The sequence below is a fragment of the Lissotriton helveticus genome, chromosome 4_1 (assembly GCF_964261635.1).
Source record: "Lissotriton helveticus chromosome 4_1, aLisHel1.1, whole genome shotgun sequence".
Taxonomy (NCBI): Eukaryota; Metazoa; Chordata; class Amphibia; order Caudata; family Salamandridae; genus Lissotriton; species Lissotriton helveticus.
In genome coordinates, this window is record NC_136063.1 from 1,921,101,740 (window position 1) to 1,921,125,253 (window position 23,514).

Below are 23,514 nucleotides of genomic sequence, written 5' to 3' on the forward strand. Positions count from 1 at the left end.
CTAAGCCACATTATCCTGCTTACGCACACGCACACGCACACACACACAAACATTCACACACAAACCTCACTACTCATCTCTCACTATCGGTGACTACCCAAACACTGTGACGTCACTAAAAGCAAACACATCCACTACACGATACACACTGATGAAAGATCTTATCCATATAGTCAAAATGCAGTGAAGTCTTCCTCCAATTGACAGAATGAATTTCCGCGGACTTTATTACTCACGTAATGTGGTGCTCTCACCCTTTTTGGCAGTGGTGGTGGCAGCCTCCATATCTCTCCGCACTCCAGGGGAAAAAATATACAAAGCATTGCTTCTTCACCTGATGAAGGCTGATAGCCAGAAACCGGTCCTTGGATGCTTGATTCCGGTCTGGGAAAGACATGGCTTGGTAGTTCGGACTGGACTGTTCCCATGAGGCACAGGGTCAGAGCTGATTTGCATATAGCCAGTGTCTAACCCAGGGTGGTGTGGAGTGCAAAAAAATGATGGATTTAGGCCCAGATCTCTGTACTGGGGTGAATGTATGACATTGTTCTACTTTCTGTCCATCAACTGTGTTTTTTGCAATTTTCACCCCGAGTGGGCTGGGTATGCTCAGACGTGAGTCCCAGGCTCTCCACACCACTGGAGTCAAGCTATCCAGGCTGATGAAGGCTGATAGCCAGAAACCGGTCCTTGGATGCTTGATTCCGGTCTGGGAAAGACATGGCTTGGTAGTTCGGACTGGACTGTTCCCATGAGGCACAGGGTCAGAGCTGATTTGCATATAGCCAGTGTCTAACCCAGGGTGGTGTGGAGTGCAAAAAATCGATGGATTTAGGCCCAGATCTCTGTACTGGGGTGAATGTATGACATTGTTCTACATTCTGTCCATCAACTGTGTTTTTTGCAATTTTCACCCCGAGTGGGCTGGGTATGCTCAGACGTGAGTCCCAGGCTCTCCACACCACTGGAGTCAAGCTATCCAGGCTGATGAAGGCTGATAGCCAGAAACCGGTCCTTGGATGCTTGATTCCGTTCTGGGAAAGACATGGCTTGGTAGTTCGGACTGGACTGTTCCCATGAGGCACAGGGTCAGAGCTGATTTGCATATAGCCAGTGTCTAACCCAGGGTGGTGTGGAGTGCAAAAAACGATGGATTTAGGCCCAGATCTCTGTACTGGGGTGAATGTGTGACATTGTTCTACATTCTGTCCATCAACTGTGTTTTTTGCAATTTTCACCCGAGTGGGCTGGGTATGCTCAGACGTGAGTCCCAGGCTCTCCACACCACTGGAGTCAAGCTATCCAGGCTGATGAAGGCTGATAGCCAGAAACCGGTCCTTGGATGCCTGATTCCGGTCTGGGAAAGACATGGCTTGGTAGTTCGGACTGGACTGTTCCCATGAGGCACAGGGTCAGAGCTGATTTGCATATAGCCAGTGTCTAACCCAGGGTGGTGTGGAGTGCAAAAAAACTATGGATTTAGGCCCAGATCTCTGTACTGGGGTGAATGTATGACATTGTTCTACATTCTGTCCATCAACTGTGTTTTTTGCAATTTTCACCCGAGTGGGCTGGGTATGCTCAGACGTGAGTCCCAGGCTCTCCACACCACTGGAGTCAAGCTATCCAGGCTGATGAAGGCTGATAGCCAGAAACCGGTCCTTGGATGCTTGATTCCGGTCTGGGAAAGACATGGCTTGGTAGTTCGGACTGGACTGTCCCCATGAGGCACAGGGTCAGAGCTGATTTGCATATAGCCAGTGTCTAACCCAGGGTGGTGTGGAGTGCAAAAAAACGATGGATTTAGGCCCAGATCTCTGTACTGGGGTGAATGTATGACATTGTTCTACATTCTGTCCATCAACTGTGTTTTTTGCAATTTTCACCCCGAGTGGGCTGGGTATGCTCAGACGTGAGTCCCAGGCTCTCCACACCACTGGAGTCAAGCTATCCAGGCTGATGAAGGCTGATAGCCAGAAACCGGTCCTTGGATGCTTGATTCCGGTCTGGGAAAGACATGGCTTGGTAGTTCGGACCGGACTGTTCCCATGAGGCACAGGGTCAGAGCTGATTTGCATATAGCCAGTGTCTAACCCAGGGTGGTGTGGAGTGCAAAAAAACGACGGATTTAGGCCCAGATCTCTGTACTGGGGTGAATGTATGACATTGTTCTACATTCTGTCCATCAACTGTGTTTTTTGCAATTTTCACCCCGAGTGGGCTGGGTATGCTCAGACGTGAGTCCCAGGCTCTCCACACCACTGGAGTCAAGCTATCCAGGCTGATGAAGGCTGATAGCCAGAAACCGGTCCTTGGATCCTTGATTCCGGTCTGGGAAAGACATGGCTTGGTAGTTCGGACTGGACTGCTCCCATGAGGCACAGGGTCAGAGCTGATTTGCATATAGCCAGTGTCTAACCCAGGGTGGTGTGGAGTGCAAAAAAACGATGGATTTAGGCCCAAATCTCTGTACTGGGGTGAATGTATGACATTGTTCTACATTCTGTCCATCAACTGTGTTTTTTGCAATTTTCACCCCGAGTGGGCTGGGTATGCTCAGACGTGAGTCCCAGGCTCTCCACACCACTGGAGTCAAGCTATCCAGGCTGATGAAGGCTGATAGCCAGAAACCGGTCCTTGGATGCTTGATTCCGGTCTGGGAAAGACATGGCTTGGTAGTTCGGACTGGACTGTTCCCATGAGGCACAGGGTCAGAGCTGATTTGCATATAGCCAGTGTCTAACCCAGGGTGGTGTGGAGTGCAAAAAAACGATGGATTTAGGCCCAGATCTCTGTACTGGGGTGAATGAATGACATTGTTCTACATTCTGTCCATCAACTGTGTTTTTTGCAATATACTAGCAAGGGCATGAAAATTGGAGAAGGAGAAAGTAAAAGAGTGAGTGGGCAACAAATACTGAAGAGGAGTGGCGGTCTAAAGAAGGAAGTAGGTGGCCTGGGGCTCATGCCCTAAGGAGAAAAATACATTGAAAAACCTGTTCCAGAGGCCTGGATGTGTGCTATAACCTGCAGGCTCTATCTCAGAAACATTTACAAATCTGTTTAGCCAGAATGCTTTCATTTAGAGTGGTCACAGCATGGGATATTCTCCTCCAGTTTGGCCCCACAGTACCCTGTGATGTCCTGGGTGACTCTAATGTTAATGTGCATGGAGATTAAGATGATCTGAGATGCCGGAGTTGGCCTTCAAGCCTACTGACCGTATTCACCCAGTGTGCCTCTTCCTCTGTATTTAGCATGTCCAAGTGTGGCTCTTCCTGTCTCTCGGGTTCTTGTTCAATCTCAGACCTCAACTTTTCTAACCTCACCCTCTTTCTGAAGTAAAGAACTCCTCCCAAAGACAGAATCAAGTTCAACAATTATCCGGCTGTGCCCAGACTAACAGGGTGCTTCTGCCCTGTCCTCCTCGTACTCTCACCAGCACAACAGTACATACATATTATCAGAATGTAGAATGTGAAAATAAATATGGAGGGGGCGTGGCCAAGATGGCGGCGGAGTAGGACGTGTTTCTGGTCCCCTCCGGCCCCAGGCCCTACAGAAGCTTTGTTTAGCGTGGCTCCAGGAGTTATTTCTGGCACCTGGCCGCTCGGACGTTGCTGCAGAGTAGTGGCCGACAGCGGTGAGCGCACCGGAGGCACGGGAGCTGTCCCCGCAGCTCCGATATCGGAGGAGGTTCCCGGGACCGGAGCGGTGCGGAGAGGAGTAACGCGCGAGGGAGACCCAAGACCTCCTGGGCAGCAGAAGTCGGCGAGCCCACCCGGGCACTGAGGTGGGGGCCGCCGGGACCGGGCTACAGCAAGAGGGCGCCGGATTGGCGCTGGTTCCCCGAGCTTCCCCGGCGGGGGAGGAGCCTCTTGCCGGCGAGCGCCCGGAGCTGCGGGCGGCTAGCTCTCTACCTGAGACCGTGGTCTGAGGCCTAGTAGAGGGAGCGCTCGGCGCTGCTCCACGGGCCCGTACACCGAGACGGAGCTCTGGACTGAGCCCTAGAACTAAACGGAGGGCGAGTGCCCCGGCCCCCACTGGTGTGAGTGCTCCTGGACGGCAGAGGTGAATGCGGCGGCCATGGGCTGGGATCAGACCACGTGGCGGCAATAGCGCGAAACGGCGCCTGGGCTCGAGAAGGCAGCCAGAGGGGTACAGCACTACATTGGAGAGCTGGATTGGGCAGTGGAGGAACGCGACTGCAGACTCGGCTATTTGAAGGTCCGGTGAGGAGTACCTAGAGTGCTTTGCTGTGACGGACCCATACAGACGCCTCTTGAGAGGCCTCCATCGCTGCTGGTTCTCCGCCCCCATCCCCTCTTGGCGCGGGAACTGAGGTCTGGTGCACCGGAGGAGCAAACAAGGTTGGGCTGCAGGCTGGGACGGGTAGCCCCCGAGGATTGCGATTTGGCTCGCCGGTGCCCCTACCAGCATAGTGGACTGTGGGGCCCCTGCCCTCTTGTCTTCCCCTGCGCAATACCTGCACCGCTGCGTTACCCCTAGCTGTTGGTGCCGGACTGGGGCGACTGAGGCAGCCTCTACTGGACTTGACTGCCTCTGCCTGTGCAACGACCAGAGGCTGTACCTGGTGCCCTGGGCCACGGGTGTGGGTACCCTGCCGGGCCCTTGTGTGGATTCTGTCTGGTGGCGGAGGGGTACAGTTCGTGGTGCCTTACAAGAAACTCGGAGGGGGCCACAATGTCTAACGCTCTGCGCAAGGGGAAGAATGGGAGGGATGGACAATCAAAGAACACCCAGCAACCGGCTTCCCCTGGCCCAAGCTCTTCTCCTAAGTGCTCTGATGACGAGGCTCCGGCCACCAAAGCATTTATGGCTGACCTCTTCAAGTCCATCAAGGAAGACATCTCGGACCTCCGAGCGCAATTGACTTCTGATCTTCGAGAAGTGCGGAGGGACGTGGACGCTGTGGGAGAAAGAGTGGCCACACTTGAGGATCACGATCTCAGCATGGCAAATGACGTCCACCAGCTGCAACAGGACGTGCTGAGACTCACGGAACAGAACCTGGACCTGCAGGTCCATGCGGAAGACTTAGAGAACCGCTCTAGGAGGAACAACATTCGCATACGAGCGGTACCGTGCGATGGAGAAGCAGGGGACCTCCGCGTCTACGTCCAGGACCTCTCCAGGTACATGAGATTCGGATGGATCGGGTCCACAGAGTAGGTCTACCACGAAGGGGAGGAGGTCCGCCACCGGACATCCTGGTGTGTGTCCATGATTTTCAGCTCAAGGAGAGAATCCTTCGGAAGGAACGTGATGCTCCCTCTTTGCAGTTCCGTGACCATCGTCCACAGCTTTATCAAGATTTAGCGGCGACGACCCTTCAGAAGCGGCGGGAGTTCAGGCCAGTCACGGCGTTTCTGCGAGACCACAACATCTCCTATTCATGGGGCCATCCATTCCGCATAGTCTTCCGTTGGCAGAACAAGCTAGCGCAGATACGCTCGCTGCAAGTGGCAAAAGAACTTCTGGGCATCGGGGATGATTCTCCAGCTTCGAGGGTAGGCAGCCCTTCGCCAAGACGGCGACGTCGATCCTCCTCTTGGCACAGAGTGGGGTCGGCACCGGATCGTGGGCGGCCTGATCGAGCGACCAGCTTGCAGGAAAGAGGAGATGCGGTGGCCTCCGTTGCCTCGGCTACGTTGACGTCTTCGCAGCAGAACTCTGGAGCGGCCTGACTTGAAGGTTGCAGGCCTAAGGGCGCCGGAGGGGCCCGCGTTCTTTGGTTCCGTGGGTATGCAAGTACTTTGTGAGAAGACACCCCGGACCGAGGCCCTGGGAGACCCTCCTGAGGTCTTCCACCCCCCTCCCAGTGACTTCACGGTGCGCGGCACTGTTCTGGGACGCTTCGTTGAGTCTGTTAAGTATCTCTGTTTGTTTTTGGTCTGGGGATTGGGGTGGGAGGTGGGTCGCGGGAACTGTTGGGGGGGCCTGGTTGGGAAGGGGTTGGGGGGTGCGGGGGTGGTGGCGCCTGGTGTGATTGTATGTTGTGCTTTTTCATCTCTGTGGCTGACCTCTTAGGGTTCTTAAATGAAGTGTGTAGCCGGGACCTGGTCGCCTGGGTGGAGTGTACTCCTGCTGTCGAGCTGTTGCCCTCTGACAGGATTACACAGTTCTATGGGGACACGGTGGAGGGGGGTCAGTTGGATCGAGCGGAAGAGTTTCTTGGGGGGAGGTGGGGCAAGGAGATATTAGCAGTGGTTAGCTGGAGGTGGGTGTTGGCATCCCAATATGCCGCTTAGTATAGGGACGTGGAACGTCAAAGGTCTTAACTCCCCACAGAAACGCCAAAAGATTTGGAAATATATTACTGATCACAATTTGGATGTTGTGGGGCTCCAAGAGACTCACCTGGCACGTAAGGATGAGCTTCGGCTGCGCCATAGGCACTTCCCACTGATTTATAGGGCCTCTGCCTCCACCAAACATAGGGGGGTTGCGCTTCTCTTTCGAGCTTCATTACACTTTCAGCCTTTGGGAATTAGCGGTGACAAGGACGGGAGGTGGCTTATGGTTATAAAGGGGTGCTTGGCGGAGTGACATGTACATTTGTGGTGGTGTATGTCCCCAATTCGGGCAAAATGCTTTTCTCCGGGACCTGTTGGATAGGGCAGGGGACTTTGCTGAGGGGTTTGTAGTGCTGATGGGTGATTTTAATATGGTGTGGGATGGGAACATAGATAGCTCGCGGGCGCAGAGGGCGGGAGCGGGAGTGTTTTCAGTGGAGACTCAGAAATTGATTAGTGACCTTGGCTTGATTGATAGCTGGAGAGCCCTGCATCCCCAATCCCGCGACTACACGTTTTTCTCACATGTCCATTACTCCTACTCCAGACTTGACCATATTTTTGCGAGCCAGGCACTTCGAGGGGATATTCGAGCCTCTAGTGTTTTCCCCCTATCTGTCTCGGATCACAGCTTATTGGTACTGACGCTACTCTGGCCATCAGGGGGAGATGGCGTGAAGAATTGGTATTTTCCGCCAGCACTCGTCCGGGATGATGCCTCCTGTAGGGAACTGCGTAAGGCTCTGAGGGAGTTTCAAACCCTCAATCCGGTCTCAGATACCTCCCTCTTTAATACCTGGGACGCATGTAAGGCCTCCATAAGGGGCACGTGCCTGCACCTTAACGCCAACCTTAATCGGTTGCGGAGGAAGGAACGGGAGGACCTCGAAGCGGAGCTGGCCACATTGGAGCAGGCCCACAAAGCCAATCCATCTAGGCTTACTCTGAGACCATTGACAGCGGTTAGGGGTAAATTGAAGGCGCACTATGCTAACCGTGCTGAGCTTACGCTGCTCCGGCTGCGACGCACTTCCTATTCTCAGGGTAATAAGATAGGTAGCCATCTGGCGCGCCAATTGCGTGATAAACGGGAAAGGGAGTATGTGGGTGGCATCATGGACCCCTCCGGAACGCTTCACCATAGCGATACTGACAAGGCACGCCTTTTTGGACGGTTCTATGAGGCGCTGTACAGGGGTGACTCCCTGGACCAGGCGGCGCAGGATCGCTTCTTAGCGGACCTCCCCGTACCAAAGGTGTCGAAAGAATGGAACGAGTTACTAGCAGCCCCTATCTCTAGAGAGGAGGTGCTGGAGGCCATCGGGGAACTTAAGCTTCACAAAGCTCCTGGACCGGATGGCTACACGGCGCTATTTTATAAGTCTTTTGCTACAGAGCTCTGCGAGTTTTTGGTACCCCTCTTTAACGAAATGGCAACCTCGGGAAGTTCTTCGGAATCCATGGCCGAGGCCAGGATCTCGGTAATCCCTAAACCAGGGAAGGACCCGTCCTGCTGCTCGTCCTATCGCCCGATAGCGCTCCTCAACGTGGATGCCAAGTTATATTCCGCAATCCTTGCGCGTAGGCTTCGAGATCTGATGCCGGCCATCATCCACCCGGACCAATCTGGGTTTATCAAGGGGCGTCAAACACACGATAATTTGCGGAGGGTGATTCACCTCATTGAGAAAGCTACGAGGTTTCGCCTCCCGGCGGTGTTGGTGGGCTTGGATGCGGAGAAGGCCTTCGATCGGGTGGACTGGTCTTTCCTGTTCCGCACTTTGGAGGCCTTTGGTTTTTCGCACCAATTTCTCACCATGATACACGCGAATTATAGCAACCCTTGCTCCAGGGTAATGGTAAACGGTCATCGATCCGCTAGTTTCGCTCACACCAGGGGTACAAGACAGGGTTGCCCCCTCTCGCCGCTGCTCTTTGCCTTAAGTATTGAGCCTCTTGCCATCGCGCTACGAGAACAGGAGCAGATAAAGGGTATCCCCTTTTCGGGGGAACAACATAAAATTTCCCTTTTTGCAGATGACGTGCTCCTCTCAGTTGGGGACCCGGCACACTCCCTGCCGCACATACAAACTCTGCTATCTGAATATGAAGCTGTGGCTGGCTTCAAAGTCAATTTTGATAAGTCCTATATCCTAAACCTGACGCTCCCGCCGGCTGAAGCCGAGGGCCTGCGGTCGCTTACGCCATTGTTGTGGGCGCCGACCTCTCTGCTATATCTGGGGGTTCGCCTGACACCTTCTGTAGGCTCCCTTTTCGCAGCGAACTTTCCGTCCATGTTACAAGCAGTGCGGGGGGAATTGAACAAATGGAAGCCGAAGTACATAACTTGGCTAGGTCGGATCCACGCTATCAAAATGGTCCTCCTTCCGCGATTCCTGTACCTTTTCCAGGCCCTCCCAATACCAATGGAGGTGGATTTCTTTAAACGACTGAAGACCCTCCTCCTGAAATTCATCTGGCAAGGCGGGCGAGCGCGCCTCTCTTACGCGACGCCGCGGCGCCCAAGGGAGAAAGGAGGTGTGGGCCTCCCGGACCTGCACCTGTACTATAAAGCGGCGCAGCTGAGGGTCTTGGTGGAGTGGTCGCAGCAAGAATCTGAAAAACACTGGCTGCACATGGACAGGAGTGTGGCTGGACGGGCGATTTGGGACCTGGCATGGAAGCCCAAACCCGATAGACCTAGGAATGCATACATCAGCACCCCCACGAGCACGGTCCTAAAAGTATGGGACACGGTAACAGGGGACGAACGCTGGACGACGTTCCCCTCCCCCTTCACTCCTTTGCACTTCAATCCGGCTTTCCCACCGGCGCTCCAGGAGGGACCCTTCCGGCCATGGAGGGAGGGAGGCTGTAGGGCCCTTACGCATCTCTTTCATGGCACGGAGCCCCTCACCTTTGCAAATTGCATGCGGGATTACGGCCTGCCACCCGCGGAACGCTATCGGTATGCCCAACTGATCCACTGGGCAACTTCACCTGGGCTGAGAGAGGCTGCTACGAGACCACCTTCGCAGTTCGAAGCCTTTTTACTGCGGACTGCCACAATGAAGGGAACGATCTCCTTCTTATATAAACTTTTGCTTGACACTGTGACATCTCCTCGTCCTCGCTATATGGAACACTGGGAGAACCAGTTGGGTAGGGACATAGCGGAGACGGAATGGAGGGCTCTCTGGCGAGACATTCAGTCTCACAACCACTCGGCGGACTTGCGAGATGCCCATTTCAAAACCATGTTTGACTGGTATCTCTACCCCTCAAAACTTCATCGCATATTTCCGGCGACCACGGATCGCTGCTGGAGGGGCTGCGGTCTTTTGGGTGACTTTTGTCACATCTGGTGGGATTGTCCGATTATTAGACCGTTCTGGGCCGAAATCCTATCTCACATCAAGGATATGTTGGGGTACCCGATCCCAGATTCGCTGTCCTTTGTGGTACTGGGTCTTCGAGACCCACTGTTGGACCATCAGACGACCGCAGAAAAACGAATTATGTGGCTGTGCTTGGGGGCAGCTAAATTAACGCTAGCTGCGGCTTGGAAGAAACCGATGGCCCCGGCAATATCATTATGGCATGCAAGGTTATGGAGGCTGATGAGCATGGAGAGAATGGCGGACATCTTTATGGGCAATTTTAAGAACTTTATGTTCTGCTGGGGACCCTTGGTTAGATTTTTGTCGAAGGGTCTGCCGTCAGCTGTCTGTCCACCGGCCCTGAGGGCACTTCACCTCTTCCAAATCTAACAGCACGAATGCTGAGTATATGATGTGAGATGTGATACAGGTTGGCGCTACCACCTGGGGAGAGGGGGGGGGGCCTTGGGGTAGGGAGGTTGGGGGGGGAAGTTGGGGGGCTTTTGTTTTCTTTATTGCGGCACTGCAGCGCTGAGGATGGACTTTACACGCTTAGATATTCTTTGTGACATTGCGTATGCAGCTTCCCCTCCTCGAGGAACATACGACAGAAACATTGAGTGGCGCCTGCTGGTTGGAGCTCTCCCAGCGCCGTCATTACGGACTTTTTGCTTCCTGGGATTTGCTGCTGTGTGAGGCTTCCAAGGTTGCCCCTGAGGCTCTTACAGAGCTCCTGTCTATACTGCTGTAACATTGCCGCTTGTTGTTTTTCTTTGTCTGTCTTACTCTTATTCTTCTTTGCAAATCTAATAAAATCTACTTTTACAAAAAATAAATATGGATATAATTAAGCAGAGCATGTTCAGTACAATTTAAATGGAAGGCTAACCCTAACTAAGCCACATTATCCTGCTTACGCACACGCACACGCACACACACACAAACATTCACACACAAACCTCACTACTCATCTCTCACTATCGGTGACTACCCAAACACTGTGACGTCACTAAAAGCAAACACATCCACTACACGATACACACTGATGAAAGATCTTATCCATATAGTCAAAATGCAGTGAAGTCTTCCTCTAATTGACAGAATGAATTTCCGCGGACTTTATTACTCACGTAATGTGGTGCTCTCACCCTTTTTGGCAGTGGTGGTGGCAGCCTCCATATCTCTCCGCACTCCAGGGGAAAAAATATACAAAGCATTGCTTCTTCACCTGATGAAGGCTGATAGCCAGAAACCGGTCCTTGGATGCTTGATTCCGGTCTGGGAAAGACATGGCTTGGTAGTTCGGACTGGACTGTTCCCATGAGGCACAGGGTCAGAGCTGATTTGCATGTAGCCAGTGTCTAACCCAGGGTGGTGTGGAGTGCAAAAAAACGATGGATTTAGGCCCAGATCTCTGTACTGGGGTGAATGTATGACATTGTTCTACATTCTGTCCATCAACTGTGTTTTTTGCAATTTTCACCCCGAGTGGGCTGGGTATGGTCAGACGTGAGTCCCAGGCTCTCCACACCACTGGAGTCAAGCTATCCAGGCTGATGAAGGCTGATAGCCAGAAACCGGTCCTTGGATGCTTGATTCCGGTCTGGGAAAGACATGGCTTGGTTCGGACTGGACTGTTCCCATGAGGCACAGGGTCAGAGCTGATTTGCATATAGCCAGTGTCTAACCCGGGGTGGTGTGGAGTGCAAAAAATCGATGGATTTAGGCCCAGATCTCTGTACTGGGGTGAATGTATGACATTGTTCTACATTCTGTCCATCAACTGTGTTTTTTGCAATTTTCACCCCGAGTGGGCTGGGTATGCTCAGACGTGAGTCCCAGGCTCTCCACACCACTGGAGTCGAGCTATCCAGGCTGATGAAGGCTGATAGCCAGAAACCGGTCCTTGGATGCTTGATTCCGGTCTGGGAAAGACATGGCTTGGTAGTTCGGACTGGACTGTTCCCATGAGGCACAGGGTCAGAGCTGATTTGCATATAGCCAGTGTCTAACCCAGGGTGGTGTGGAGTGCAAAAAAACGATGGATTTAGGCCCAGATCTCTGTACTGGGGTGAATGTATGACATTGTTCTACATTCTGTCCATCAACTGTGTTTTTTGCAATTTTCACCCCGAGTGGGCTGGGTATGCTCAGACGTGAGTCCCAGGCTCCCCACACCACTGGAGTCAAGCTATCCAGGCTGATGAAGGCTGATAGCCAGAAACCGGTCCTTGGATGCTTGATTCCGGTCTGCGAAAGACATGGCTTGGTAGTTCGGACTGGACTGTTCCCATGAGGCACAGGGTCAGAGCTGATTTGCATATAGCCAGTGTCTAACCCAGGGTGGTGTGGAGTGCAAATAAACGATGGATTTAGGCCCAGATCTCTGTACTGGGGTGAATGTATGACATTGTTCTACATTCTGTCCATCAACTGTGTTTTTTGCAATTTTCACCCCGAGTGGGCTGGGTATGCTCAGACGTGAGTCCCAGGCTCTCCACACCACTGGAGTCAAGCTATCCAGGCTGATGAAGGCTGATAGCCAGAAACCGGTCCTTGGATGCTTGATTCCGGTCTGGGAAAGACATGGCTTGGTAGTTCGGACTGGACTGTTCCCATGAGGCACAGGGTCAGAGCTGATTTGCATATAGCCAGTGTCTAACCCAGGGTGGTGTGGAGTGCAAAAAATCGATGGATTTAGGCCCAGATCTCTGTACTGGGGTGAATGTATGACATTGTTCTACATTCTGTCCATCAACTGTGTTTTTTGCAATTTTCACCCCGAGTGGGCTGGGTATGCTCAGACGTGAGTCCCAGGCTCTCCACACCACTGGAGTCAAGCTATCCAGGCTGATGAAGGCTGATAGCCAGAAACCGGTCCTTGGATGCTTGATTCCGGTCTGGGAAAGACATGGCTTGGTAGTTCGGACTGGACTGTTCCCATGAGGCACAGGGTCAGAGCTGATTTGCATATAGCCAGTGTCTAACCCAGGGTGGTGTGGAGTGCAAAAAAACGATGGATTTAGGCCCAGATCTCTGTACTGGGGTGAATGTATGACATTGTTCTACATTCTGTCCATCAACTGTGTTTTTTGCAATTTTCACCCCGAGTGGGCTGGGTATGCTCAGACGTGAGTCCCAGGCTCTCCACACCACTGGAGTCAAGCTATCCAGGCTGATGAAGGCTGATAGCCAGAAACCGGTCCTTGGATGCTTGATTCCGGTCTGCGAAAGACATGGCTTGGTAGTTCGGACTGGACTGTTCCCATGAGGCACAGGGTCAGAGCTGATTTGCATATAGCCAGTGTCTAACCCAGGGTGGTGTGGAGTGCAAAAAAACGATGGATTTAGGCCCAGATCTCTGTACTGGGGTGAATGTATGACATTGTTCTACATTCTGTCCATCAACTGTGTTTTTTGCAATTTTCACCCCGAGTGGGCTGGGTATGCTCAGACGTGAGTCCCAGGCTCTCCACACCACTGGAGTCCAGCTATCCAGGCTGATGAAGGCTGATAGCCAGCAACCGGTCCTTGGATGCTTGATTCCGGTCTGGGAAAGACATGGCTTGGTAGTTCGGACTGGACTGTTCCCATGAGGCACAGGGTCAGAGCTGATTTGCATATAGCCAGTGTCTAACCCAGGGTGGTGTGGAGTGTAAAAAAACGATGGATTTAGGCCCAGATCTCTGTACTGGGGTGAATGTATGACATTGTTCTACATTCTGTCCATCAACTGTGTTTTTTGCAATTTTCACCCTGAGTGGGCTGGGTATGCTCAGACGTGAGTCCCAGGCTCTCCACTCCACTGGAGTCAAGCTATCCAGGCTGATGAAGGCTGATAGCCAGAAACCGGTCCTTGGATGCTTGATTCCGGTCTGGGAAAGACATGGCTTGGTAGTTCGGACTGGACTGTTCCCATGAGGCACAGGGTCAGAGCTGATTTGCATATAGCCAGTGTCTAACCCAGGGTGGTGTGGAGTGCAAAAAAACGATGGATTTAGGCCCAGATCTCTGTACTGGGGTGAATGTATGACATTGTTCTACATTCTGTCCATCAACTGTGTTTTTTGCAATTTTTACCCCGAGTGGGCTGGGTATGCTCAGACGTGAGTCCCAGGCTCTCCACACCACTGGAATCAAGCTATCCAGGATGATGAAGGCTGATAGCCAGAAACCGGTCCTTGGATGCTTGATTCCGGTCTGGGAAAGACATGGCTTGGTAGTTCGGACTGGACTGTTCCCATGAGGCACAGGGTCAGAGCTGATTTGCATATAGCCAGTGTCTAACCCAGGGTGGTGTGGAGTGCAAACAAACGATGGATTTAGGCCCAGATCTCTGTACTGGGGTGAATGTATGACATTGTTCTACATTCTGTCCATCAACTGTGTTTTTTGCAATTTTCACCCCGAGTGGGCTGGGTATGCTCAGACGTGAGTCCCAGGCTCTCCACACCACTGGAGTCAAGCTATCCAGGCTGATGAAGGCTGATAGCCAGAAACCGGTCCTTGGATGCTTGATTCCGGTCTGGGAAAGACATGGCTTGGTAGTTCGGACTGGACTGTTCCCATGAGGCACAGGGTCAGAGCTGATTTGCATATAGCCAGTGTCTAACCCAGGGTGGTGTGGAGTGCAAAAAAACGATGGATTTAGGCCCAGATCTCTGTACTGGGGTGAATGTATGACATTGTTCTACATTCTGTCCATCAACTGTGTTTTTTGCAATATACTAGCAAGGGCATGAAAATTGGAGAAGGAGAAAGTAAAAGAGTGAGTGGGCAACAAATACTGAAGAGGAGTGGCGGTCTAAAGAAGGAAGTAGGTGACCTGGGGCTCATGCCCTAAGGAGAAAAATACATCGAAAAACCTGTTCCAGAGGCCTGGATGTGTGCTATAACCTGCAGGCTCTATCTCAGAAACATTTACAAATCTGTTTAGCCAGAATGCTTTCATTCAGAGTGGTCACAGCATGGGATATTCTCCTCCAGTTTGGCCCCACAGTACCCTGTGATGTCCTGGGTGACTCTAATGTTAATGTGCATGGAGATTAAGATGATCTGAGATGCCGGAGTTGGCCTTCAAGCCTACTGACCGTATTCACCCAGTGTGCCTCTTCCTCTGTATTTAGCATGTCCAAGTGTGGCTCTTCCTGTCTCTCGGGTTCTTGTTCAATCTCAGACCTCAACTTTTCTAACCTCACCCTCTTTCTGAAGTAAAGAACTCCTCCCAAAGACAGAATCAAGTTCAACAATTATCCGGCTGTGCCCAGACTAACAGGGTGCTTCTGCCCCGTCCTCCTCGTACTCTCACCAGCACAACAGTACATACATATTATCAGAATGTAGAATGTGAAAATAAATATGGATATAATTAAGCAGAGCATGTTCAGTACAATTTAAATGGAAGGCTAACCCTAACTAAGCCACATTATCCTGCTTACGCACACGCACACGCACACACACACAAACATTCACACACAAACCTCACTACTCATCTCTCACTATCGGTGACTACCCAAACACTGTGACGTCACTAAAAGCAAACACATCCACTACACGATACACACTGATGAAAGATCTTATCCATATAGTCAAAATGCAGTGAAGTCTTCCTCCAATTGACAGAATGAATTTCCGCGGACTTTATTACTGACGTAATGTGGTGCTCTCACCCTTTTTGGCAGTGGTGGTGGCAGCCTCCATATCTCTCCGCACTCCAGGGGAAAAAATATACAAAGCATTGCTTCTTCACCTTTCATATCTGCTTCTAGGTGACTTTATGAGACTTAGGGCCATATGTATCAAGTAACCATTTTGCGATTCTGTAATAGTGATTTCTAAAAATCGCTATTTCAGATTCGCAAAATGGTATGTATCAAGAAAAATGCAATTTTTTAGCGATTTCTTGATATTCCTTAATTGCGAATTCGCAAATTGCGAATTCGCAATTAAGGACACTTTCCCATTCATTTCTATGGGCCAGGAGGCCCATAGGAAGGAATGGGAATTTTCTCTCAATTTGCGATTCGCAATTTGCTAACCGTAAATTGAGAATAATTTCAAGGGTACAGGGGTGTCCAAAGGACACCCTGTTGTACCCCTGAAATAGAAAAAACAGAAGGTTTTTAGATCAGTCTAGGTGGGTGCACTGCCAGTTTATACGCATACAAATTAGAGTTGATAGGTGTCTTAGGTGCTAATCGGCGAGTGGGCAAACCTGAACCACTCCTTTGAGTAGAAAAACTACTACTGTCTGATACACGGATTGCCGATGCACTCAAATTAGGTATAAGATTGTACAGTCACAAATTCACAATAATTCAAAAACAACCAATTGACAGAAGTGACAAAGCTCCAGCAGATGAGTGAATCTTGGAGTCTTTAATGTGGAATACAGCCAGCCGACACGTGTTTCATCGCCTTCCAAACAGGAACAGGGCTCGGGGAAAGAGAACCCGCCAGACACGTTCGGAGAGCCGCACACGGCCTGGGGTCCGCTTAACAGGAACCGCAATCCGGTATCCTCTTGTAGAACTTACACAGCACACGTTTCGAGAACAGAATTTTACCCATCTACGTGAAATTTATCGGGTGTCCTCCGAGCCCCATTTAGACTACTTGATACCCACAAATATAAACAAAGATTACAACCGTTGCTGCATACACTCATACCGAGTGCCATTGGTCAAGGGCCCGGCTGGGTCGGAATTATCACCAGCTTAGCGACCTTTCGTCATTTGACACGGCCATCTAGCCCTGAGGAATCGCGAAGGCGATGAAACACGTGTCGGCTGGCTGTATTCCACATTAAAGACTCCAAGATTCACTCATCTGCTGGAGCTTTGTCACTTCTGTCAATTGGTTGTTTTTGAATTATTGTGAATTTGTGACTGTACAATCTTATACCTAATTTGAGTGTACCCCTGAAATAAGCATAGGTGCACATGTGGTGCACATACATGCCCTAAGGGCATGTATGTGCGTCACATGGCACTTTGAAAAATGCAAAAATGTGCATTTTTCAAGGAATTCGCAACTTACCACCAACTAGAATTTGGTGGTAATTTGCGATTCCTTAAGGCCATTTAGCAATATTTTTTGCCTTCTTACATTGCATTTAAGGAATCAAAATGCAATCGCAAAATAAGGAATCGCAAATTTTGCGATTCCTTATTCTGCATCGGGATTTCCTTCATACATATCATTTTGCGAACTCGCATTCGCAAAGGCCGAAATTCTGCGAATTTCGGTCTTTGCGAATGCGAATTTCAATGATACATATAGCCCTTTGTCGTTTTTCTTATATATATATATATATATATATATATATATATACATCTTGATTTGTGGTACTCTCCTCTGTTTACTTTTGCTGTTGGTGCATTACTCCATGAGAGAATGCAATTTCCACTCTTGGAATTTAGCTCCCAGGTTTCATCTCAGGGTACCTTTAGTGAGATAGTTGCATACTATTTCTCTGACACCCAGGGAGCCCAGGGTGCCTGAGGTCTGTGAGTAAAAGTCTACGAACAGAGTGATTGGCGCTATGTGTGAGGTCTCTCACAAGCTCTGCATTTTTGTCAGCATAAGCCCACAATGCGTAAACCGTCTCAAGCTTGCTTAACATCAATTCATGGTGTCTAGACACAATTTTAAGAGAATACTTCCTAATATACACAGATATAAAAAAAAATGCCACTTTAACAGCACGCAGCATAACACTTAGTGCAGTTCGATTGACAGCCAAAAATAAATACTGACCTTTAAATTTTAAGGCAAACTCATAGGGGTTGTACAACGTCAAGACCTGCTTGTGCGTTGACTGGTCATCTGCATAGAATATAAGTTCTGTCGGAAAAACAAACACAGGAAGGTTTCCTTCCACTAGCTCTGGTTGCCTTCTGTGTTGCTGCATTGGCACAGACTCCGCTCTTCTTTGTCCACAGCTTCTTATCTGGAATCCTCTTGTCTCAACACGTGCTTCAGTAAAAAGCTTCAGAGCATTTTGGCAGTTCTGCAAAAGAAGAATGACTTTTTAGGATACTTTTTCTTATTGCGCGAAAAAGTATAATAAAATATTTTTTCAGCTGACCTATTTGGATGTATGTGAAGAATGGAAAGTACATTTATAATGACGTGATTATGAAGAAAAATGCATTGTATATTGTAGTCACCGGTATATGGAAACAATTCGGAAGTATACCAGAATGAAGAAAATCCCTGACAACTACCCTAACTCTAACCCCCCAAGACGTACACTTACCGTCACCTCATCTGAAACCCTAACTCTTAACATAGCCCTAACCCCAAGATACACAGTGACCTGCGCCATTACCTCTCGCCATAACCCTGGCCCCAACCCTAAATCAAACCCCTTACCAAAATCTCAAACCTAACTCTATCCCATACCCCTTACCAAAACCTCAAACCTAACCCAACCCATGCTCCTTATCAAAACCTCAAAATTAACCAAGCCCAACATGTGCCCTTACCAAAATTTCCCAACAAACCCAACTCAAAATGTTAACATAACTCAAAACCATGCCTCAAACAAGTCTTCACCTTATCTTGGAAGCAGGCTATGCTTTTTCCTCTCCTGAAGAAAGCTAGTGCTGCCCCCAAGATGCATAGCAATTTTCAGCCCATCTCCCTGCTTACGGCTGCTGCTAAAATGTTAGATAAGTGGCTCAATTGATAAATCTCCAGCAGCTTTCAAAATAATAACCTGTACCACGATACTCAGTCAGAATTCTGTGCAGGCCATAGCACGGAATCTGCTCTTTTGGAAGTTGCTGAATTCATTATGGTCAATCTTGATCAAGGTTTGGTAGCAAAGGTTGTCCTTCTTGATTTGTCAGCGGCCTTCGATATGGTCTCCCACTCTACTCTCCTGGACAGATTTTGTGATATGGGCATCCAAGGTCCTGCTTGGGCTTGGTTGAAGTCTTACATGGAGGACCATGCACAAAGGGTCTTTCTCCCTCCCTTTACATCCACAGCTAAACCACTTGATTGCGGGGTACCTGAGGGCTCTGCCCTAAGCTCAAAGCTTTTTAATATTTACTTAGCTCCTTTAGCTAAGCTAGTGGAGGCTCGGGCATAAGGATTATTTCTTATGAGGACGACATGCAGTTGATGCTCTCACTCAATGAGACGGAGATGGGTGCATTGGCTGCATTCAAGGGATGCCTGAGGGCTGTTGGAAAATGAATGAATGCAAGCTGCCTCAAGTTAAACTCTGATAAAACAGAGATTCCTTCTTTTGGCACTGCCCGTCATCCAGATGCCTCCAACTGGTGCCCGTGGAGCTTAGGTCCACTTCTTCTCCTGCAGCAGTGGTAAGAAATATTGGGGTCAGATTTTACCACAATCTATCCTTTGAACCTCAGGTTAGATCTGTTTCGATCAGATGTTTTTTCACACTGAAATTGGTTAGGAAGATGATTCGCTTAATCTCAGAGGAGAGCAGTAAATCTGTCATTCATGCTCTAGTAACGTCCAAACTAGAGTACGCGAATAGCCTATATTTAGATTTACCATTCTACCTGCTTCACCGCTTGCAGATGATTCAGAATGTGGCAGCCCGGCTGATTCTGAAGTTACCTGCTCGCGCTTGTTACAGCTTCCCTGTGCAATATTCATTGGCTGCCCATAGTTAGTCAAAGTCCTAACACTTGCCTACAGAGCATGCTAGCATAAAGGCCATGGCTATTTGAGAAAAAGACTACTTCTCTATCAGCAGACGAGAGCACTCCGCACAAATGGACAAAAACTTATATATTAGTATGGCAAGTAGAGGCGGCCACCTTTTTTTCCCACTTAACCGTTAAAGTTTGGAACTCTAGGTCTTCTGCCGCCCGTTTTGTGCCCTCAGAAATCAGTCTCCCGTAAACTCCTTAAAACATACCTGTTCGATAACTAGGCGCCCCGCATTGGGTTTCGCTCAATCCTCAGTACACCGTACAACCGCAAGTACCGGGTCGCCTCTTTGGGGGCAGCCGCACGCTCTATAAATTCTATTATATTGTACTGTGTATTGTAAATTACACCTACATTTAACTCTAAACCTCCCATGCTGACATCGTTAAAAAAATGTTTTTAAAAATGTCTTTATTATTGTGCGAAATAATTTTTTTTATTTACCTTTGCTTCAATTTTTTTCAAATTTATTTCTTCATAATGAAGTCATGATTTTCACATAGTATCATACTTCTTTAACATTTGCTTTTCATTGTTAGTCTCCAGGCTGAAAACACACGTCCATTTATATGGGTGCACAACTATTATTTCATGAATGCTACTGATGTTTTAATGTGTTCTTTGCACAGATCACACGTCTTTCTAAATTAACAAATTACATTATATGCTTTGCAGTATCAAGGATCATGAAATGTTATGTTATGTTATGTTATGTTATTTATTTTCTTCTATAGCGCACGGCTACTCCGAAGAGCATCCCGGCGCTTTAGCGAAGGGAACTTTATGCAGAGTAACAACACAACAACTAAAAACTGAAGAGAAAAGAACCCAAGAACCCCTATGCAAAAAAGAGCCAAGTCTTTAATTCCTTCCTAAAAGCAAGAAGGTTGCTTGCCCTTCGTAAGACCAGAGGTAGCTCTTTCCAGCCCCGCGAAGCCAGATGTCGGAAAGCCCGGCCTCCAGTTCTTGATCGCTTAATGGCAGGCACAGCCACTTTGGCCAAAGAAGCAGATCGTAAAGCCCTGCTAGGCAGGTAAAAGGCGAAGCGTTTCCCAATGTACTTAGGACCGATACCGTGAAGAGCTTTAAAAACCAAAGTTAGGCTTTTGAATAGGATTCTCTTAGAGATGGGCAACCAATGCAAAGCTTTGAGTAACTCAGCGGCATTGGCCCGTCTCAGGAGTCCAAAAATGGCTCGAGCCGCAGAATTCTGCACCACTTGCAGGCGGGTTAAAAGATATTTGGGTAAACCCAAATAGAGGGCGTTCGCATAGTCCAAACGCGACCCTATTAGAGCCTGCACGATGGTTTTTTTGTGGTGAAGTGACAGCAAAGGAAGAAATTTCCTAAGCATCCTGAGAATGCCGAAGCATTTCCCTGAAAGCCCGATGATATGGGGCCTAAAGGATAGGTCACAATCAATCAGAATTCCAAGGTTTTTCGCCTTGACAGAGGCATTGTCCGGGGGAAACATATCCTGTGGCCACCAGGCCTTCCAGCTAGGATCGGGAGTGCAGCCAAAAAAAAGCAACTCCGATTTATCGGAGTTGCATTTGAGACCCTGACATCGGAACCACTCGAAGACAGCATCGAGACAGTCCCTAATCCGTATGCCGTCAAAAGTCCCACCTCTGTCACATGTGAACAGAAGCTGGGTATCGTCAGCATAGGATATGATCTGGGCGCCAAAGGATTCCGCAACCGCCGCCAGAGGGGCCATAAAGATGTTAAACAGCATGGGGCTAAGAATGGAACCTTGGGGCACCCCCACCTCTAGCGGCGACATATCAGCAGAAAAAGGTGGCGCCCAGATCATTTGCCGGCGGCCGGTCAGAAAAGATTTAAACCAGCTCAACACCGTCCCCCGTAGGCCGATTTCCCAGAGTCTTGTCAGGAGGCCTTCGCGGGGCACGGTGTCGAACGCCGCCGACAAATCAAGCATAACCAACATGGCCTTGCCTCCAGAATCTAAAACCTCCCTGATGGCGTCGGTAACCTCGAGAAGGGCAGTCTCCATGCTAAAATTCGCACGGAAGCCAGATTGAGACATGTGAAGAAGGTCGTTCTCCTCGATAAAATTGGAGATCGACCGGTGAACATGCTTCTCGGTTACTTTCGCCAGCGCCGGGAGGAGAGAGATCGGCCTGTAGTTTGCGTGTATGAGAGGGTCAAGGTTTGGCTTTTTGATCAACGGTAGGATCAAAGCACATTTCCAGGCCTGAGGAAACACACCAGTGGACAGAGAGGAGTTAAGAAGTGGGTTCAGTAAGGTGTTAAGAGCTGACGCCACTCTCCCCAGACACTTCGCCGGACAAGGGTCCAGCGGCGAGCCAGACTTCAAACGGGACAGGAGATCAAGAGAATTAGTAAGGGTCATAAGAGGAAATTCACACATCAAAGGACCATTGCCATCTAAAGGAGGCAGGGACGGCCGACAGCTAACATCCAACAAGGGGCAGGCAGGAAGGAAGGAGTCCTGAATAGATTTAATTTTATCAACATAAAACTCGGCTAGTTGCTTTATCCAAGCTTCTGAGTGCGTGTGAGAGGGAGTGTTTAGGGAAGGAGAAATAAAATCCTTTACAATTCTAAAAATCTCTCTACTAGCGTTGTCGGTCTAATCTATTCTGCGCTCCAAAAACGCCTTTTTCCCCACCCAGATTTGCTTGTGGTATGATCTTGTCACCACTCTATATTGCAATCTCTCGGCTGGATCATAGGCTCGTCGCCAGGCCCTTTCCGCCTTCTTACACTCCTGACGTAGGGCCTTCAAATGCGGAGTAAACCATGGAGCGGAACTACGTCTCTCAGTAGATTTAGTCCTCTTCTCAGGAGCCAGCACCTCCAATCTGGCCAAAAACCAATTCTGGAAGAGAGCAAGATCCTCCTCCAGATTGCCAGAAAGTTGGCAAGGGAAACTGAGGAGGGCTTCGGATAACATGTCCGCAGAGATCAAGTGAAAAGGCCGAGAGGTCCTCACGATGTTTTTTAGAGGCCTCGTCCGAGATGTGGCAGTAGAGAGCAGCGCAACGTTAATTAAAAAATGATCAGACCACAGGACAGGCTGCGGGGGAGACACATTTATAGGTCTTGTAGAAAAGACCTGGTCCAAAGTGTGCCCCTTGTTATGAGTCGGCCCCTGTACAAAAGGTACCAGCCCTAACGGAGCCGTAATATCAACAAGTTTTAGAACCTCAGGGTCTGAGTTGTTATCCATGTGCAAATTGAGATCACCAAGCAGAATACACTGCTCTGATCTAAGACACGGCACGGAAAGTGCCGCTTGCAAATCATCAAAAAAAGACCCAAGGGGTCCCGGCGTTCTATAAAGAAGGATCCCGGTACAGGCTTGTGAGGGAGAAAAGTGGAGGGTAAAACCTAGGGACTCACAGCCCTGAATATTGTTTACAGGAAAGGTCGTACAGAGAAAACGATTGTCCACAATCAAAGCCACACCTCCTCCTCTACCAGTCGCTCTGTCCCTCCTAAAGATATTATAATTAGGAGGTAAGGCATTAGCCAAATCCGGGGCAGAGCCTTCCCCCAACCAGGTCTCAGTGAGGAATAGACAAGATGTATTTGTTTCCCTCAAGAGATTCCAAATGTTGAGGGAATGGCAGCTCAATGATCTGGTATTGAGAAGGAGACAGTGGTAGTGGAGCGGCGGAATATCCAACTGGGGACCCCGCAAAGCTGGAAGACGCCAACCGCACTCCGTACATCCCTTCCTGAGAGCCCGACCACCGGGAAAAACGTGGTGACAAGAACCACGAGCACCACGTAAGGAGAGGAGATCCTCCGAGGAGTAGGAGAGCATACTTACTAAAGCAGCGGTAACCACGAAGATAGTCCTGCCGTCTCGCCCCGACCGCCTCCGAGACGCTGACGGGCGCAGACGGGCAGGACTCTGGCAAGACTCAGGCACAGCGAAGGCACGCCCGCTGCGCGATTCCGCTGCGCGGAAAATGGGAGCATTAAGTAGATATCCCTGAGGGCGTGGGGAGCGCTAGACCGCTCACTACTGGTGTTCCTCGGCGTCCACACCACTCCAAGATGGCGCCCGTTATCACCCCACTACCCGGAACCGGACCCGCGAAAAATGCGGTGATTTCCGATTATAA

The 23,514-nt window shown here is 49.8% G+C and overlaps 1 protein-coding gene across 1 annotated transcript in view; it reads right to left on the reverse strand.

The window, feature by feature from the left end:
- The window catches only part of MOSPD1 (motile sperm domain containing 1), a 212,556-nt gene that overhangs the window by 114,790 nt on the left and 74,252 nt on the right, over positions 1 to 23,514 (reverse strand). The window contains exon 2 of the mRNA XM_078688576.1: positions 17,456 to 17,708. Coding sequence (XP_078544702.1) covers positions 17,456 to 17,609 — 154 coding nt within the window. The 5' untranslated portion in view covers positions 17,610 to 17,708. The remainder of the gene's footprint in view (positions 1 to 17,455; positions 17,709 to 23,514) is intronic.